At 39.5% G+C, this 20966-nt stretch overlaps 1 protein-coding gene across 2 annotated transcripts in view; it reads left to right on the top strand.

The window, feature by feature from the left end:
- Positions 1-20257, top strand: part of ZDHHC21 (zDHHC palmitoyltransferase 21) — a 45595-nt gene extending 25338 nt beyond the window's left edge. For both annotated transcript variants that reach the window (XM_083482354.1, XM_083482353.1), the window contains 3 exons: positions 441-557; positions 16696-16739; positions 17219-20257. In XM_083482354.1, the coding sequence (XP_083338480.1) occupies positions 441-557; positions 16696-16739; positions 17219-17351 (294 nt within the window). In that variant the 3' untranslated portion in view covers positions 17352-20257. The remainder of the gene's footprint in view (positions 1-440; positions 558-16695; positions 16740-17218) is intronic.
- Positions 20258-20966: the final 709 nt, after the last annotated feature.

The following is a 20966-nucleotide window of genomic DNA, read 5'->3' as shown; positions in this document are numbered from 1 at the left end:
CCTTTCCACACCAGTAGTACCTGACTGGCAAATGTGGCTCTAGAAGGGCTTTGTTGAGAAATTTAAATAGAATAACAATTTGAACCTGAAGAGGACAGAACCCTTTTTTTTAACCCATCCAGTTCTAACTTGCTAATCGTTTGATAGGCTATAAATTTTGTGGAACGAATATGAGATCTGTTGTTTCAGATTTGAGATTGGGTGCCAATTCAAAGACTTCCTCTTTCATTAAGAGGCCAGACATTGTTATCCTTCATTGGTCTGTATATATTTAAAAAGTTTGATGCTGAGCGAAACAGTACCCAACAAAAAAAGTAAATTTCACTTTAATTGTATTTCCTAGATCTAATTGTCTTTTTTCTTTCCTTTTCATGTTTTAGAGAGCCTGTCTTATATGCAAAAGACAACTAAAAATGGTTTCCATTTTTCTTTATTTACAGGATATATTTGTATTTAGACATGAACTTGCCCTGATAAGAATATCTACCTTCATGGGTTTAATAATGCTGATTGGAATTACGGGACTCTTTTATACTCAGTTGACTGGTATATTCAATGTAAGTATTTTATTCTTTCCTTCAGAATAACATTTTCCCCCTGTGCATGTTGTTGTGTAAGTGCTTAAAAGTATGCTAAGCTGTATATTGAATAAAAACATGTAATTCTTTACCAGGCACAATCTATAATGCAAAATATCAACAAATATGAGAACTTGAGGTACACTCAAGACACAACCAGACAAGATCATCGGAGATTTGCAACTGGGTTTTTCTTTTTCTTTTTTCCATATGGCAAATGGAGGCACAGAGTGGGATAGTGGAGATGATTTGGATCAGAATTGTAGCATTGGGGAGTTGGGGGAAATTATGGTGTGGGGAGGGTGGGCAGTTTCAGCCAGGAAAGTGGTATGAAGAGAAATGGCTTATGCCATTCTGCAGTGACACAAGCCTGGTATATAAAATTGGCATTATTATTATTTTATTTTATTTTATTTTTTATTTTTTTATACCCCCTCAACTGGCTGGGTTGCCCCAGCCACTCTGGGCAGCTTCCAACACACACACACACACAAATAATAATTAAACATCAAACATTCATAGCAACAATCAGATCCTAGATAAAAAGTCACAATGACTTTAAAATAAACAACCTATACCTAATAAAACAACAAGCAATAATGCATTAGAATTCAATAGTAAACAGATGTATGTGCATCTGCCACTAAAATGGAACTCAGTAAATTTAAGCCGGGATCTCCCTTCATCTCATTTCATTGTCCTATCAGTTCTCCCTCAAATAGTCGTGAAAGTAAAATAAAAATGGTAATTGTGTGATTTTTAATGTTTGTATAAGAAATGGGAAAGCTGCTCTTAAAAAAAAGATGTAGAAGAAAAAATAACTGGGGCCTAAATTTTAAAATATTATTATTTATTGAATTTATATAACGCCTTATACCCAGCGATTTCAGGGCAGTTTACCCAATAAAATCAAGATATAAAACCACAAAATATATAATAAAAATAAAAACAACAACCCAATAGCTGCCCCCCCCAAAAAAAACCATTTTAAAAGGGCATAGGATGTAAATCAGACGAACCAAAGGCCTGGTTTAAAAGGAACATTTTTGCCTGGCGCCTAAAGGTGTGTAATGAAGGCACCAGGTGAACTTCCCTGGGGAGAGCATTCCACAGACGGGGAGCCACTGCAGAGAACAGGGGGTGGGAGAAGACTGATGGAAAGTACCGAGGAATGGAACTAGAAAGGAGCATGACTGCAAGGAATAGTTTAAGGTGAGAACAGGGAGATAAAGAGCAGCAAAGTTTAGAATCAGTGTCAGAAAACCTTATTGTGAGGAGATGTCATAACTGTTGTGACACAGGCGTTAAATCAACGTTACATTTCGAACAAAAATTAAAGCTGGGAAAAGTAGCAATATATATTGCAACGATCCAAGTGGGAAAATGGCCTGATCCACATGTCACACCAAGCCAACATGTGTTCCAGGAGAGGAGATCTAAACCACTTTTCTCCATCCTGTTCTTTCTGCTGCTAAGCTCAGCCAGTGACTTGGCTTAATGCAGGCATAGGCAAACTCGGCCCTCCAGATGTTTTGTTAGCTAGGGGTGATGGGAGTTTTAGTCCCAAAACATCTGGAGGGCCGAGTTTGCCTATGCCTGGCTTAGTGTGTCTTCTGAACAACAGGCTCATGGTTTTAGCTCTCTTGAGATTTGGCATGAGCTGTGTAAACCAGAGGACAAACTTGTATACAGCTTGTGGTAAGCCTGGATAGAGAGATAAACCACAAGCTTGCATTTGGACAACGTGCTAAGCAAAGTCACAGCTTAGCACAGTGCAGAAGCAGAAAGATTTGGGAGGAGCAAAAGTGACTGCAATCTCCTCCGGAGTAGCCTTTGCAGTAAGCCATGGTTTGCTTTAGAACAACTAGCCGACTTGTTTGCTTTGCACTAAGCCATGGTTTGGCTTAGCATGACAAGCCTCCTATTTTGAGGAGCTGGACCAGTGCCCTGGTAGGACAACAGGAAATAGACTTCTTTGTCTTAGATTTCACACAGAGAGATTTTGGAATAGAATGGTACTGAAAGAATTACACATAGGTGTCAAAGGTGACACAAAGACTCAGTATTTCGTTGAAAAAATGGAAATACTTGATTTAACATATAAAAAGAATGATATTTAAACATAATAGGAATATGTCTTAGGAAAATTCCAAATCCATACTCCTATTATCCATGTCCTGAAAAGATTTTGGAAACTACTATCAACCAAAGTGCATGGGTTGCTATATGGGAATTTTGATGCATTCCCAAGACCCCAGTAACTGCCTTATGGTTCCCGTCCTTTTATTTCCATGCTTGTTTTGTTGGTTTGGTTAGATCCCTTGATCTGTATCTGGCAAACCTCATGCAGGCGGGTCAGTGAGAAACTTTCAAATGGAGTACACTTGCTTCTGATTTTAGGCATTTACGGCTGGTGAAATAATTTCCCAGTATGCTAACTTTCAGTTCTTGTTCTAAGCTCATCAGTATGTGTTACCATCATTCATCTGTGTTGAATTATTGTTTTGTATGAATATGTACTTGCATCCATCATGTCATTAATTACTGACACACCTTCTAGTAACTTGAATTAAGTGAGTGATAATTTAGAATGATGAACATGTACTATATTATGCAATCACAGAATGTGAGTTGTGCAAGATAACCTTTTTCTTTCAGGTGGCTGGAATTTAGGGTAATGCTCTTACTGTTTGATTTGCCAGTGGTTTGCAAACAGAATGGTTTTTTACCAAACTCTGGGTCTTGATTTGGACACACCACTTGTCTGGAGCATTTTGCCATTTCTCCGTGTGTACAAATGGAAAATCCAGCTTCCCAGTGGCTGCTGGAAGGTAACAGGATAATCACTTAAGCAGTGATCCTCTGATGTCATTGTGGGAGGCCAGTAAAAGCGGATTATCTGTGACCCAGATAAAATAATTAGAAATTACTTGGACACTTACAAATAACTGATCTACTAATCTCATTTCCAAAGTTAAAAAGGTCTGTCTCTCAACATAACACTACCAGATGTTTCAGTTGAACTGCATCCTTTGAAGAGACTAATCTGAAGCCTAATTTTAAGGATTACCTTTGATTGTTTTTTATTTAAAATTCTAAACAGGATGCATTTTCATTTTTCCATATGCTCTTGCAAATGATTAATAGAGTTAAAGGATTTTTATAAAGAAATTTAGCTCATACCCCGACATATTATTCAGTGAAAGACACAAACATAAATATGTCATTATGCAGGTGACATATTTTGCTTTTTGTACTGTTTACAATGTAATTTTCATTTCTCCATCTGCTAAGAAAAAAATTCCGAATACATTCTCATAGTTTTGTTTAATAGGTATTTTGCTATACCCTTAACTGATTGTGCACTGACATTAGTAATTTGATTAATGCTGCCGGGGCTCCTTGTTAATTAATTGTTTTAACTGTATATGATAATGTGATGGCACCATTGGAACATAAATACTGAACAGTTGGGTGGGAAGATAGAAAAGTTCACTTTGTTTATAATGGCTTGAGAAGGAAAACAATAACAGTTAGTGGATGTAGAGGGCTCGTGTTTATATTGTGCATTGGTTATTTTTGTACATTATTGTTTGCATTTGACACAGTACTATATATCATTCTCCTTTTTTAATTTTGCATTGTTAATTTACACTTGCCTTAAAGCAAAATTGGTTAACAATTGTAGGGTTCTTTTTCAAATGCTCAGGCTGAAATAAAACATGATACATTATCTGAATGTAACTCTCCTACATGTTGCATATTCCAGTTTGCTGCTCCAGTGTCTGTTACTTACATATGCAGATTGCCATACATTTAAATAATATGCTGTATATAACTTATTTAAATTTTTGGAAAACCATAGGTAGGGATGTGGCTGTGTGGAAGAAGCAAAGCCACTATATATTAGAAAGGTTAGTAACCATCAAAACCATGTGATGCAATTGGGTTGCCCATACAGCAACTGCAACATTAACAAAAGAAAATAAATATTCACATATTGTAGCAAACAATCCAGAATTCAACATTCTTTGTTACATATGCCGTAGAGGAAGTATGTGAAGAACACCATTTGGAAAGCTACCATATGGCTAATGAAATCAAATACATGGTCGCTTTCATGGAGAAGGGTGACTCTAGGTTTTGGGTTCAACTGGAGTCTGTCTTTCTAAGGAGGGCTCCACATATAGAATCATAGAATTGCAGAGTAGGAAGGGACAACAAGGGTCCAACCCTTGCAATGGGGCTTGAACCCATGAACCATGCTCTACTGACTTAGCCAGCAAGGAAGGTCATATGTTTGTCCCTTTTGGAAACACAGATTCAAGTCCTTGGATTGGATAGCAAAACATTTAATACTGACCATTTTCAAAGGTTGGAAAATATGGACTGGAATACTTACTCTCACTCTGTCACCTTTAATTTCTATAGCGTAAAGGTAAAGGGACCCCTGACACTGCCGACCTTCTGACCAGCAAGCCCTAGGCTCTGTGGTTTAGACCACAGTGAAACCTGAGCAGCGCACGGAAATGCCGTTTGCCTTCCCGCTTGGAGCGGTACATATTTATCTACGTGCACTTTGACGTGCTTTTGAACTGCTAGGTTGGCAGGAGCAGGGACTGAGCAATGGGAGCTCACCCCATCGCGGGGATTCGAACCGCCGACCTTCTGATCGGCAGGCACTAGGCTCTGTGGTTTAACCCACAGCACCACCCGTGTCCCTGTATCATATCGCCCTGCTAAATCTGGAGAGTTTACTTCTGTTCTCCAAATATATTTATAGGCTTCACTTGATGCTCCAAAGGTCTTTATAGACTTTGGGATTTCTGCAAGCATAGTAGATTGCTCATTGTTGATGCATTGAAAAGAATATAGGACATAGTTTCTTCTACTTGGTTTTTCTGGGCTCAAGTACATTAATTTACATCAAAGCCAGCAATAAAGTAGGCTGCTACCAGACAATTAACACAGTTTGAAAAAGAAATCCTGGATTACACTGGGATAACTGGGGGTCTGGCTTTCAGCATTTATAGCTGGGTCTAGGAATCAGTGACAGGCCCTAAAGATTTCACAAGACCTATGTGAGGAAAGGAATGGGATATTACACTTGAAATAGAGAACCGGAACAACATTATAAAAATATAAAGTGAAAGAGCAGTCCATAAATTTGATATACAAGGAAATTGTCCCTAATGTGCCCTGGAATATCTCCTGCATGTTGGCAGGGCTGGTAATAGACTGCGATGTAGATATGCATGTATTGGACATTTCCCGAGTTCACACTTTTTGGGTACTGATGTTTCAAGAAGCCAGTTTCAGTAGACCCACCCTTCTCCACAATTGATGCTCATGCACACATACACACACACCTTGATTCAGACTTGAATAATAGACACTGAGTCCACTAACAGCAGCCACAAGGTCTGTGATAGTATGCAACGGGGGGAAATCAAGAAGTGAATGTAGATCAGTGATACCAGAGGGTATGACAGATAGTGAAAAGCAAACAGAAAAGTTGCCTTTGGGCAGAAAAGAACACTTTTGAATCAGTTTCCTATATGTTTATTAATTTAGTTAGCAGAGCAGAGCATTGACAATCTCCACCACCAGCATGCACCCAACTCTGGACACAGTGAGTTGGTTTTTGAGGTCTGCTCTGGAAAGAAAAAAGCAGATTGTGACTGGAACTTTATGTCCTTTTTTCAGAGGCACTTAGCCTTTGGTATGGACAAATTTACCTTGGCCTTCCAATTTGTCACGGAAATGTGCTTTGTTTAATGATCTAAACTGATGGAAAGGGGTTAAGTAAACTTTGTTAAAATTATACATGCTCAGGGCTGTCTTAAGTAAATGCTGCGCCGGGGTGCAGAGATCCGCCCGGTGCCCCCCCCCCCCCAGTTGCCCATTCCCAGGCATGCAGGAGGGCGGAGCCAGCTGGCTGCCTCAGCGTCTCACTGGCTCAGTTGCCCCTGAACTCACGGTGCAGAGCCGCTCGTAGCAGAAGAACCCGCCACGGCGCTCTGACCGATGGGCGGGCTCTTCCTTGGACTCAACTCTCGGGCCCCGGACTCACAGCCTGGCATCCCTGAGAGCCTGGCGCCCTGGGTGCCCTGCACCCCTCGCGCCTATGGGTAAGACGGCCCTGTACATGCTTAAAATTTTAGCTATATATATTTCTATCTATCATCTATCTATCATCTATCATCTATCATCTATCTATCTATCTATCATCTATCATCTATCTATCTATCTATCTATCTATCTATCTATCTATCTATCTATCTATCATCTATATCTATCTATCTATCTATCTATCTATCTATCTATCTATCTATCTATCTATCTATCTATCTATCCATCATCTGTCTGTCTATTTATCTATGCTAATATACATGGAACATTTACTAAACTGCTCTTGCACAACTTGCGTCCCCTTCAAAATCCAAAATCCTTTATTTCTGCTAATCTATCTATCATCTCTATCTATCTATCTATCTATCTATCTATCTATCTATCTATCTATCTATCGATCATCTATCTATCTATCATCTATCCATCATCTGTCTGTCTATTTATCTATGCTAATATACATGGAACATTTACTAAACTGCTCTTGCACAACTTGCGTCCCCTTCAAATTTGCAAAGGATTCTGTCCTGTGTACCAAATGGCAAACCATTTACATTTTTGTTCTTTGCAGTATTTCTCTCATTGCCCACTCCCATTTCAGTGAACGATGGCGGTGAACGATGACTTGGTGCTTTCATTGTAATCAGCAGGACTACCTCTGCACAGAGAAGCTTGGTGTGGATTGTAGTGTTTACTTTTAGGGCAACTGGGAAACTCTACTCCAGCTACAATCATAAAACAAGTTACACATATAGTATTACTGGAAGGTGTGGTTTCAAAACAACTGCTTAAGTAGCCTTTTCCTAAAAATCTCTCTTGCTAGATGCCTAATTGATTACTATCATAATTGTTGCTATTTATTAAATCACAAGACCGTCTGCAATATAAAAACTCAAAAATACATACCACAGTTGCAAACAAAAGTAATACCTCTCCCACTGTTTGTTTAATTAGTCAAAGGCCTGGGAAAAGAGGAATGTTTTTGCCCGGCACCTGAAGATATGAAAAAAGGCACCAGGCAAAATATAAATTACGAATACAAAAATTGTCCTTAGAATATTTAAAATTGTATCATGTTTGGCTCAGTAAAATTTCTTTAAAGGAAAGATTGTGAAGAACAACTATTTAACATAAAACAAGTGACTTATCTGTAATTGGAAATAATATTCTGATCCCTGTTACATACAGTGTTGATTTCTTGGTCTGTAATAGATACAAAACATTTTCATATAACAACATCAGACCAGAGCCTGGAACAGCCATATTGTAAAATACTTATTTATGGAGATGAAAAGCATCTTATTATAATTAAGCAAAATATTTTAATCATATGCTCAATCTGATAATCTATTAAATACTGTTTTGATTAGTTTAATAATTAGGGCTTTACTTGTTTTTTCAAACATGCTAGAAATGTAATCAAAGGCAGTATTAATCCTTATAATTAAGTTTTAGTAGAGCAACAATCAGGATCAGGGTAGGATGTCAGCATTCTTCTAAGACAATAATGGTCTACATATACTGAAATATAAAACAATTAAGTCATGTATGGTTTGTGTCAGATTTGCCCTATATTTTTCTTCATCGTGGAATTATAAGGCCTTTTTTTTTTTTACCCTATTAGCTTTCTCAGCCTACTCTTGTTTGGCTCTTTTGAATTACAGTAGTTGATTATTTATTTACAGGCATATATACTACCCAATAAGCAATAATTTATCATTTGATAATTTAATTTAATCATTTATGTATTAACATTCTTTTACACCACTTTCCCAGCAAAGTGGGTAAGATAAAAAAACAATTTTTAACAGTTTTTTTATTTGGCTTGGGTGTTGTACCATATCAGAGGCACAGCTGTTTAAATTTCCCATTGAACTGAATGGGCATTGTGGAGGGCTAAATGATTTTCTAAATTAAATTGTCAACTGGAATCACATGGTAGCCTTGAAATGGAATTGAGACATATTTGTTCCAACGTGGGAAACTGATGTAAACCTACTAATTTTTTGCTTTGCATGAAAATAATGCTTGGCTTCAAATAGCTGAATATCTAAGAAATCTTAGTGATTTCAGACATCATGGAAGGCACGTACTGTACCTTTATTACTAAAATCTCGATGCCCTATGTTGTCTGTCCAGTCTGTGCTACAGCGCATTTGTGGAACTCTTTTATGAATGAGGGGTTCCCTGTTGCTTTTAATGTTAGATGCAGCTTTACTCATGAGAAGGGCCCAAGCTTCAACTGGGAACATGCATTTGCATCTATCGGTGTGCAAAGCAAACAGTTTTCAGACGCAACACTGCCATTCTTGATATGAGATTAATCATGCATGTCTACTCAGAAATAAGCCTCATTGAAGTTCAGTGGACCTTAAAGGTAACCATTAGGTCCAGTTGTGGCCGATTCTGGGGTTGCGGCGCTCATCTCGCTTTATTGGCCATGGGAGCCGGCATACAGCTTCTGGGTCATGTGGCCAGCATGACTAAGCCGCTTCTGACAAACCAGAGCAGTGCACAGAAACGCCGTTTACCTTCCCACTGGAGCTGTCCCTATTTATCTACTTGCACTTTGACGTGCTTTCGAACTGCTAGGTTGGCAGGAGCTGGGACCGAGCAACGGGAGCTCACCCCATCACGGGGATTCGAACCGCCGGCCTTCTGATCAGCAAGTCCTAGGCTTTGTGGTTTAACCCACAGCGCCACCAGTGACCCTTCAGTGGGACCTACACCTAGGTAAATGGCTATAGCTCTAAAGAAGCTGTAGCTCTAAAAAACAACCACCCAAAGAATAACTTTGGCTCCTGTTGTTATTATTAATTAAATTTGTATACCATCCAAACATGCAGATGTCAGAGGTTTGATGTCAAACCGCAACATAAAATCACGGTATAAAGAGAACACAAAATATATAATAAAAACAAAGACAACTCAACAATCCCCCCTTCCACAACACATTTTAAAAGGGAATAGGATGTAAATCAGATCAGTCAAAGGCCTGGTTAAAGAGGAACATTTTTGCCTGGCACCTAAAGGTGTATAATGAAGGTGCCAGGTGAACCACCCTGGGGAGAACATTTCACAGACGGGAAGCCACTGCAGAGAAGGCTCTGTTCTTGTGTTGCCACCATCCAGACATCACACAGAGGAGGCACATGAAGAAAGGCTGATCTCCGGGTCTGCGTAGATTCATATGAAGAGAGGCGGTCCTCTTCACAGCTCTTTGTTAGAAGGTACTGTATTTTTCGCCCCATAGGATGCACTTTTTCCCCTCCAAAAATGAAGGGGAAATGTGTGTGCGTCCCATGGGGCGAATGCAGGCTTTCGCTGAAGCCTGGAGAGCGAGAGGCTTCCTGCACCTCTCCGCAAGGCGTGGGAGCCCTGCGCTGGGCTCCTGCTGCTTGCGGAGAGTTGCCTGCATGATGAAGGCTGGGCGCGCTGAGCCCAGCGCTCCCAGACTTCGCGCACCTCTCCACAAGCCGCAGGAGCCCTGCGCTGGGCTCCCGCAGCTTGCAGAGAGTTGCCTGTTCTGAGGCCTGGGGTCGGGGGAAGCTCGGGCTTCCCCCGCCCCAGCCCCATGCCTGGGGGGGGGGGGGAATAATTTTTCCCCCTTTATTCCCCCCCCCAAAAAAACTAGGTGCGCCTTATGGGACGGTGCGTCCTATAGGGCGAAAAATACGGTATCTTATGAGGTGGCAGGTTTTCATTTTGTTTTAGCTTTTCAGTCCAATAGAAGCTACAGATTCAGATACATATCGGGGTTTGGGTTCCCTCCCCCCCCTTAAACTTACATTGCAATGGAGGGAGAAGGCAAGGGACTCGTCCGTACTCTCCTCGTCATGCAGTGGTAATTGGGACTTGTAAATTGAGCTAGAAATTCTAGAAATATATTCTAGAATACATTTGGTTCAATGTGCATATTATTTTTCAAAAGTCAAGAAAATAAAAAAAAACAGAACGCAATATTCCTCTGTTGGCTTGGACATATTTTGAACTTTAAGATGTGCACTGCTAAACAAAGCTACAATGTTGTTGCTGTTTGCTCCTAAATTATTGTAGCAGTGTATGAAGCAAAGCTAACATTGTACTTCTATCAGTGTGCAGAACCTTTGGCCCTCCAGATATTGCAGAAATGCAGCCACTATGTTCCCCGGCCATTGGCCGTGCTTGCTGTGATTGATGGGAGTTGTAATATAAGTCTGGAATATAAGGCTAAAATCCAATACAGTTACTTCCGTGAGCTATATCAAAGTTTATTCCACCTAGAATGTGCCTGCAAAGCTGTTTTAAGTTATAGCTCTTCTCCATTTTTTTCTACCTTGTGAATATTTTTCTGTTGCCCAGAAATATGCTGGATGGGGCTTAAAAGTGCTAAGCTTGTATTTATTCAATGATTATTTCTTATAGGAATATCCACCCTGGAACCCAAATCATATCCATGTGGGTTTCTTGGGTAGTTATTCATGCAGGCACTGATCAGACTCAGATCTGCTTGGTGGCCTCAGTCTAGCAGTACAGTCGTACCTCGGAAGTCGAACGCCTTGCGAGTCGAACGTTTTGGCTCCTGAATGCTGCAAACCCAGAAGTAAGTGTTCCAGTTCGTGAACATTCTTTGGAACCCGAACGTCAATCGCGGCTCCTGATTGGCTGCAGGAGCTTCCTGCAGCCAATCAGAAGCCATGCATTGGTTCCTGAGCGTTTTGGAAGTCAAACGGACTTCCGGAACGAATTCCATTCGACTTCTGAGGTATGACTGTTCTCAATCTAGAGTACTGAAAGCAGAGTTGTTAAAAAAAACATAATTTGATCTATATAGCTCTATAAAGTACATGGAACTTTAGAGTTCCAGTCTCTGCTCATTATCCAGCATAATCTTTACATCTTTCTTGCTGGCACCCAGTTATTCCTCATTTCTCACTTGTGCATTTATGAGCTCTTTTTTAAAAAAATGGAGTATTTTGTTTGCCAAGTACTCCTCTTCTAGTACCCTGTTATCTGGGCTCTCCATTTTCCATTTTCGTCAGTCGTAGATCTGAGTTTCCTCTTGACTCATTTGTAGAATACATTAAACAGCACTGGGCCCAGCACTGGTCCTTGAGGAAACCTGGTGGATGGCTCCTTCCTCTCTGGCAGTTCATTCATTGCCATCTGGAGCTATTGAACCAACTTGGATCCATCCCATGAAATCTCTTCGGGTTCAGAATCCTCAAGCAAGCTGATGAGTCAGTCACTTGAACTTTTTTCAAAGCAGTTTTTGATAGTTGCCTGCTACCATATCCAGTGCTTCATCTGGGAAAATCGGGCGGTAATGTTTTAGTCTTAACGATTCCTACTTTCAAATATTCCAGATTCATTGGTATAAGAGGTTCATTTAACAAGCCTTGAAGATCTAGGATTAATCAAGAATGTTTAAGTATTTAACTACTGACATTAAGATGAAAAGCAACTCGTCTACGAGGAAGTGCTCTTATTAAGTGAAACAACAAGAATTCCCATTTGCCCACTTCAAGCTGTGATCTCCTGAGATGTACTGAGCTAAGCAGGGTCATTCTGGGTCACTATTTAGATACAAGACTGCTAGAGAAAGCTGAAACGCCACGGGAAATATTGGCAATTCAGAAAGTGAAACATACCTTCTGAGCTCGTATTGAACCAATCAATATTGTTAAGGGCTGCTGAATAGCTGGGATGGGAGATATAAATGTAACATAGGCTTTGCCCATCTGTACCTTCTTACAAGTAGAGCTAAGCATCTAGACATTTCCTCTTGTTCAGAATAATTGTTTAATTCTTACCTACATTTTCCATTTATTTTTCCCACGTTGTCCGAATTAACTTCACTTCCTGCCTTTAAGATGCCTTTATGTCATATCGCTTCCAAAATGTTAAATGGCGAATGCTGGAGGAAAAATTTTCTTTTGGCAGGGATCTAAACATCCTAGGCATAAGCAGAAGCCATTTCTGTGCATGTGTTAGTGGCCATTGTTTCTCCTAAGCCTATACTTGTTGCTGTTATTTATTAAATGTTCCCTCTGGAATGTCTCTGTCATCAAGAACAGCTTGTGGAAGGAAGAGTGAGGAGCTAAAGGATGAAAACTGGGTGGATTCTGGCATTCTGTATGCAACTGTTAGGATCCCAGTCTTTTTTTAAAAAAATTACTGGACATTTAAACCTATATATTCCCTTTGACTCAGTCTGTGTGTAAATATATATTTCCTTTTTCACATACATAGGGTTTTTTAAATAATACTTTTTATTAGTTTTCAATCACAAACCAATAATAGCCTCATTATAACAATACCAATTTATAATACAATTATTAATAACAATTGTTCAAATACCAAATTCTATAATTTTGGTAAAGTGGCCTCCCACGTGCTAGATTTGATGATTTGATTATTTGCTTTATTTCTGCATTCCAAAATCTTACTGATTTCCTTTGCATTCCAGTCATAATAACAATCCCTCATACAACAACTGCAATATTAATAACTTCTATTCGTGTTGACATATTAAATGATTCATAAAATTGCAAGTGAGGAACTCAAACTATATCCTTGTTCTTCCTGCGTGTGGCAATTATTCTGTCTGTGGTGTTTCTTCCTGTCCTTGTAAGATATTATGTCTTTCTTTCCCATGGTTGTTGCTGTTATCCACCAGAAATTTATCCATTGCTCCATGCTTCATTGTTTTCCAACTTTAACAACAGCTGCAAAAGTCACTCTGTCCCCAATGTGTATAAATATATATTTCAACCGCTCTCCCCATGCCATATTTATAATATATGCAGACAAAATTAAATCTTCCCATATCTGATTTCCAAGCCTTAGGATGACTGAGGATTGAAACTTGCCGTATTTTTCTGTGTATAAGACAAGGGTTTTTTATTTTAAAATATTGTTAAAAATTTGGGGTTGTCTTATACAGGGTAATTGCATGGGGGGCGGGTGATTGTTGGCAGCCACGAGTAGGAGATATACAGCGGCAATTTGGTGGGTGACTGGTGTATGCACCAAGGGCTGTTTGGGATTGGCTGTTGTTGCGGCAATTGGGCAGGCGATTTCTGGCTGTTGTTGGTGATTGGGCAGACAGTTGTTGTCTTTCGTGAGGCATGCGATTGGCAGCTGCGTTCAGGCGGGTGACCAATTGCCGGCAATCACCCCCCCAAAAAAACAAACAAGTCTGGGCATTCCCCCCCCAAACTTAAGAACTCTGTGAAGTAGTCCCCCAAAAATTTCTGTGTTATACACAGAAAAATACGGTATTTCTTTTTTCCTTGAAAGCAACTTGAAAGGAATTGTGGTTGAACATTAAGCGGTGTTTCCCGCAGCTGATTTTTAAAAGTTAACCCTGGTTAGCTATGGCTAGTAAACTATGACCTAGAGTTTGGATCAAAGAACAAGCTGCTTTTAAGGGAAAACAAAAAGTGCCATTTCTATCTGCAGAGGAAGGGGAAGCACATGTTACCATGGTTTGCTGTGGCTTGTGCTAAACCATGGTTTAGTGTGACAAATGAAGACTGCATGCAGAGTGCACTAGAGAACACCCTTTACTGTTAATGGTATCTGTTATGAAAATATAGGGCAGGAGAAATTTTAGCGCAGTTGCAAGTTTTACACTTTATATAAAAGAAGACTACACAAATTAAAACTAAACTGACACCATATTCTGCACTTGCTGCTGAATTTTTCTCGAATACTTACACATGGTCATAAACAAAACTGTGAATGGCAAAATCTTGCTATGATTTAGACTGTTTTACAAATCTAACTTTAAACAGCCCCTGTATTTTCATTGCAGCCCCCTCATCCCACAGTGATCCTGGACTTAAGGTCCCAAATGATCAGGGCCTTCATATGGGTAAAAGCAACTTAAAAAGGGGACACCCTTTTAAGTTACCCATCCTTTGTGATGAGACACAAATGGGGAGGGGGGGGAGACATTTCACATGGAGGGGGCTGTTTTAGGAATGATATTTCAATCCTTTTACTTCCAAATTACTGGCTTGACTTTCAGTTGCAGTCCCAAAAAATCACATAAGGTAAATTAGTTCGCTCCGCATTGAAAGTAGATTTCACCCATCTGCTTGGTAGGAGAACTTTGCAGGTGGACGAGAGACAAACTTGCTTTCATGTGTTCAGCTGTCTCCATATTTAACTTTCAAAGGGCAGTAGTTTCTTTTCTCCATTCCTCTATTCATGGTGTTCAGCTGAGGTTGCTGAGCAGCCTTTTTGAATATCAAATAGGCTATTGATAGTCCCATTCAGATTCCGAAAAAAAAAAAAAGATATTACTGGAATAGGGAGGTATTTTAAAATAGAAGAAGTTCTGAATTAGCAAAATACAGCAGCGTATCAGTTTGGCTTTGAAAATACGGGCATGTTTTATTGCAATTTATTGCAATTTGGTTTAATTCTGCCCACCCTAGCAATGTGGTCAAGCTTTTTTTCCCCGCTCTTTGTACACATACCTCTTTATTTACAGTAGGAACACAATAGGATTATTGCAGTTATATTATTGAAATTATACTATCATGTATTGTTCTTTTTATCCATTTGGCTATCTACCCTGTTGTCTCCTTGGGGCTCATGGAAGACCAAAATCTTCACAGTACAATATCTGCTAGAAAGAGCATGTGGACAATTGCACAATTAGCTCTCTAATACAGAGGGTGGGCAGACTTTGGGTCTGTCAATCTATTTTTTACTAGAACCCCAAGATCTACCAGTGAGAGTCAGGTGCAAAAGTTACATAGTTAGGATGGGAGAACAAGGTGTCTTTGAAGACTTCTTGAGCTTAGGAATTTCTTTTCAATACCAGAGCTGAACTGACCTTGCAATCTTTGCACACAAACATCCGCTCCTGGTGTGCTTTCTGTTCATTTGAGCAGCCTAATTTTGGTGGGGAAGTAATTTTGTTACCTTTTTTGCTTAAAAAGAAAAATGATCAGATGGGAGTCAGAAATCCTTGCTTCTTTACTACAAATCATCTAAAGATCTACAGGTAGATTCCAATTTACGGGTAACTTCTGCAACACCCCTGTATTTCTAAACTTCTTCGTGCCACATTACCAAATAAGTGATAAAATTCACTTGGGCTGTAATCCTAGACAGCCTTATACAGAGACCGGGGAAGCGCAAATGCAGACGGAAGTTTTTGCTTATGTTTATACGGTGTTTAATCTTCACCCACCTGAGCGGGCAAACAATAAATGCTGATTTCTACTGGGTGATTGACATTCAAAACCACTTTAAGACTGTGACCTTTGCTATGGGAAACTTGTCCTACCTCTGGTTTTAAGTGGTGCTATTCATATATCTGTTCTATAGGGGATGATGAGTTACATTCTTCAGGGGAGCAAGCTCTTATCTGACGGAATGCCTGGTTTTAATAATTATTTTAACTGCATGTTGAATCTAGTGAGGGTAAACACCCGTCTGTATTTAGGTATTTGTAATTTTGAGAGACATATTGCTGAGGTGAACCCTCTCCCATTGTCCTTTATTGCTAGGTGTTTATTCATCTCACTCACATGACATTCATTTTATGTTTTTTTTGCACTGGCTTTGGCTACAGAATAATATCCATATTCATTCTATAAGATGTGTTAAATATCTCTAATGCAATTAGAACAGGGGTCAGCAAACTTTTTCAGCAGGAGGCCGGTCCCCTGTCCCTCAGACCTTGTGGAGGGCTGGACTATATTCTGAAAGGAAAAAAAGAACGAATTCCTATGCCCCACAAATAACCCAGAGATGCATTTTAAATAAAAGGACACATTCTACTCATGTAAAAACACGCTGATTCCCGGACTGTCTGAGGGCTGGATTTAGAAGGCGATTGGGCCGGATCCGGCCCCCAGGCCTTAGTTTGCCTACCCATGAATTAGAACATTGTATGTATGTTCTTTTATATATGCATTTGCAGGAATAATTATTTTGCAATCTTCATTGTGCGAGGGAATACTTAAGAATGTCTTCTCTATAACAGGACACTACAAGCATAGAAAAACTGGCAAACTGTTGCGAAGACATGTAAGTATCTCTGTTTTGATGTGCTAAAGGCTTAATGGGGGGGCCTATACAGTTAAAGGTTGTCTTTTTAGGAAACTCTGAAGGCACCGATGAAAGCCTTGCATGCCCTGTTTTGCCGTGATTCGTATGACCTTTTAGCGAAAAACAACACCAGACTATTCTTTCCTATCTAAAGCCATCAAAACTCCCTTTTCAAAGGACGGGCTCTAGAGAAAGTTTCTGTTTTGTTGGCAAACACTGTGCGGATCACGAGGGCTGCCGTAGCTTTAAGGCTGCCTTTGGTTGATACAGATGCAGTGCGTGCTTCTCATAGTTAAATCTCATCTGCATGCTGCAGTGAAAGGAAAGCTGCTCTTGTAGTGGCTGGGATGCAATTCATCAGAGTCAAGTAATGGCTCCCCAGCCAACCTGCATTGTTCTCTTTGACTGAAGTGCACCATGGGAATGCTGTCTTTCACTAATAATGCTGTCGTCTGTAGATCGAGACCCCGAAAGCCATGGCAGCAGACCTTCTCAGAAGTTTTTGGCACTCGCTGGAAGATCCTGTGGTTTATTCCTTTCAGGCAAAGGCGACCACTGAGAGTTCCCCACCACTTTGCCAATCACGTCTAAACAGATGGATGGTGGGCACAGATGGGTCCTCCATGCTGGAAGTGTGTTGCAGGTTTTGTGATAATAGAACCATGACAGTCCTCAAGCCAATTAAAATCTACCCACCAATCTTAGACGTCACAATGTGCCCCAGGCTTTATTTAATAATAATGATCTTGATTCCGTATTGGGATTAAATGCACATTTCTCTGTTTACTTTTAAAGTGTACTTACTTTCAAATTAGCTTTTTAGAGGAATTACTTTAATATTTGAGGTTAATAACAAACACAGCTGATGTACAAAGTTATGACCAAAATTGTTTTTATATTGGACAGTGTGATATGTTTTACATAGATGAATAGGTTTCAAAAGTGTCTTGCCTGCCTTGAATTTTTTCATTCTTTTTTTTTTTAAAAAAATCAATAATACTTACTAGTTTATGTGGCGAGACCCGTTTCCTGCTTACCTGGCTTAAAATCCACAAAGTTGTCTTTTATTTATGATGCATGATATCAATCGAACAGTTCATCTCTAGAAAAGGGTGGCGTTTTAACACTGGGGTTTTTTTTAAAGCAAGGGCAATTTTGTGTCTTATGTCCTCAGTTTTATATATTTAAAAAGTGTCTTTTGTTCCTGTGTAAAAGCAAAGCAGAAGAGTTCAGCCCACTGTTAAGTCTAAAAGGAAGAAAAAGATTCTTTTCCTGTTTTTTGTAAATGCAATAATTAGCCCTTTGTGGTAGATGTGTATTTTTAAAAATTAGGCATGATCGAGTCAAAGTTACGCATCTCTTAAATCCTAATTGGGCGGGGGGGGGCATGTGAGCCACCTGCCCATCAGTTTCCTGAATGGTAGCTGTGCTAGTCTGTTGCAGCAAAAATATCCAAAGGTCTTATAGCACCTTAATGACTAACGAATTTATTATGACATGTGTTTTTGTGGGTTTTGGCTGCAATCCTCCACACATTTACCTGGGGGGGTAAGTCCCATTGAACTCAATAGGACTTACTTCCAAGCAGACTTGCAGAAGACTGCACTGCTTAATTTTGGCTGGATCATACCTATAGGTTTTACTGATCGGTATAAAATATAGCTAATATAAACATATAAAATACTGTGTTGTCACTGAAATAATACTTGTTTTGTATAGTCACTGCTAGAAGTATATAGAATTTAAATCACAAGCGTGCATAGGTTGGGTAATATATGTGGGAGATATTTTTAAAAATAGTATTTATATATAGCAAATATGGATGTTAAAAAGATAAACAATAGTTAAGTGTGTATGAGATGGTAGTAATTTATTAAACTGCAGTTGGTGATTAAAAGCGAGATGAAGCGGGCATACCTATCCGGTAATATTAGACCTGATCAAATGGTAATCCGAGTCAAATATCTATGTTGGTGTTGATTTCAGGTTTATGTCAAGTACTAATCAGCAGGATGGGTGAATTCTTTAAAATAAAATAAAAATTAGCAAGATAGTTCCCCATTAAAAGCATGCTCCCTATTCAGAAGGCTGATCCAGAGAAACAGTTCTGAGAAATGTTGTGTAGATAGCAGCAGTGCACTAAATCAAGGACAGCATCACAGTTTGCAGCAAGAACCCTGGCTTAACCCCAGTTGTACTGCTGGTAAAGAAGCATTGCTGTCCTGGTGCTTTTCCGCCTTATCGTATCTATTTCCTTTCGAGTGCTGTTGTCAAGCAGTTCAAACGTTGTGTCGGAACCGTCCCGAAGTACAGCGTGTGTGCAGCTCTCCCTTCGGTGGCGCGCTTTTGAGCCTTTGTGCTGCTGATTGCTGCATGGCCAGCCCTATTCAGACAGGTGGCATTGGCAAAGGAAGCAAACCCCTTCTGGTTCTTCAAAAGTTGCCGCATGCCCAGATTTCAGCATAAGCGCTTTGCCCATGGAAGCATGATCTGTGCTCCCACTTTTGCATATAAAAGGTGCTCACCTGTGCAAGCAGATTTTGCACCCCAGCAATCTTCAGCCTAGGTGGTCCTGGGCAGGCAAATACTGCATGTGGTTAAAGTGACCCATGTCGGATAGGAGATCTGTCCTACAAAATCAGAACCAGACATCCTAAACTGTATCTCGCAGAGATGTAACTTGATTATAAACTTGATTACATTGTGGCTGCTAGCAGATACTTCCAAGTAAGTAAGTAAGAAAGAAAGTGCAGTTTTAGTGCAAGCGAAGAAATGGCCAGTCCTTTCCTCGGCCCCCTTCCCCAGCTTCCATCCTCTTCTAAAAATGGGATATTCTGGTAATTCTGCACGAATCGCCGTAAAAATGACAGCAATTATTTCATGTTTTGAAATGTCCCTCTGGTCTTTTCATTTTGAGAAAGCCTGCTGTTGGGCTTTTAGGAAAGTTTTAATAAGTGACTTAATATAAATGTTCCATGCAAATTGATTAAGAAAAGAGATGAGCTACCAGTCTTCCAAAAGTCACAAAAGCCATTCAGATTTTTGACAGAATCAGGGTACACATTTCCCTTTTAAGGAACACAGTTCTTAATTTCCTTTTTTCCTAAGATTGTTTGTGCACTGGCTTCCGTAACTCCATTTTTAGCGCGTTTTAATATCAATTGGAACAGTTGCTCTATGCAGTTATGCTATTGCTATTATTTATTTTGAAAATCAAATTCGGGACAGAAGCAGTAATGACATCTATTAAATGCCTGTTTCATTCTACTGCCTAAGGTACTGTTATGAATGCATGCCTTTTGTGCAAAGTCCAAATCTAAGATAATTTTGAATGCATCAGAAAAACAGTCCCAGTCGTTCTAAAAGTTTCTATACATACTATTCGAGGTTGAGATATCCTTATTTCTCTTGTTCTCAAAGTGCCCTCTCTTGGTTGAATTATGTAATGACAATGGTATTCCACCCTCGAATAAAAATAATGTTCTAACTTCAGAAAACAAGATTCAGGGTATTTTTATGTGTCTCTTTTTCATACTTGAGTATTGAGATTTGTGCCAGAAAGTATGTTTAGATTCTGATGCATGATGGTGCAATAAATGTCTTATATTACTTGACTTGGAAAAGCAGTCCCTGTGTATCCAGAAAAGAAAAGAAAAAACAAAGAGCTCATTCTGGCACTCAGATATTTGCAGGTTTTTTCGCTGACATATCTAGTAATAAACCTGTCTGGAGTAGTCAATATCTGCCCTTGCAACATCAACTGATGTGTTAGGGATTTAGCCTTTGTCAATTCTCAGGTGGTTAACTCCTGCCAGCTCTGCATATACTGCTACAAAATCCAAGCAGACCATGAAAATGCTAAAAGTTCAATGAAATGTTGTAAGCTCTCTCTCTCTCTCTCTATCTAATATTTAGTGTCCACCCCCTAGTAAAATGCTGTGAAATTATCAGTTCAAAGGAACTGGACTGGCTATCTGCTCTGTGATATTACCTCCCATTTCATAATGATAGATAGTTCTGTGGAGTCACCTCATAACCACTAAACCCCAGATTTAAATCCTAGGAAATGCTTTTCCTGGTGGATCTGAAACATAACATTAGGATAATAAATTGAGAGATTAGTTGGAAATAAATGTGTTTTAATATGACAAGGGCAGCTGCTTAGCTTTCTACTCTTATTTTGCATCTGTGCCGTTTGTTTATAAT

The sequence above is a fragment of the Podarcis liolepis genome (assembly GCF_965112155.1).
Source record: "Podarcis liolepis genome assembly, chromosome: 17".
In the NCBI taxonomy this organism is placed as follows: domain Eukaryota; kingdom Metazoa; phylum Chordata; class Lepidosauria; order Squamata; family Lacertidae; genus Podarcis; species Podarcis liolepis.
The sequence above is the reverse complement of the archived record's forward strand: the minus strand, read 5'-3'. Positions and strand labels throughout refer to the sequence as shown.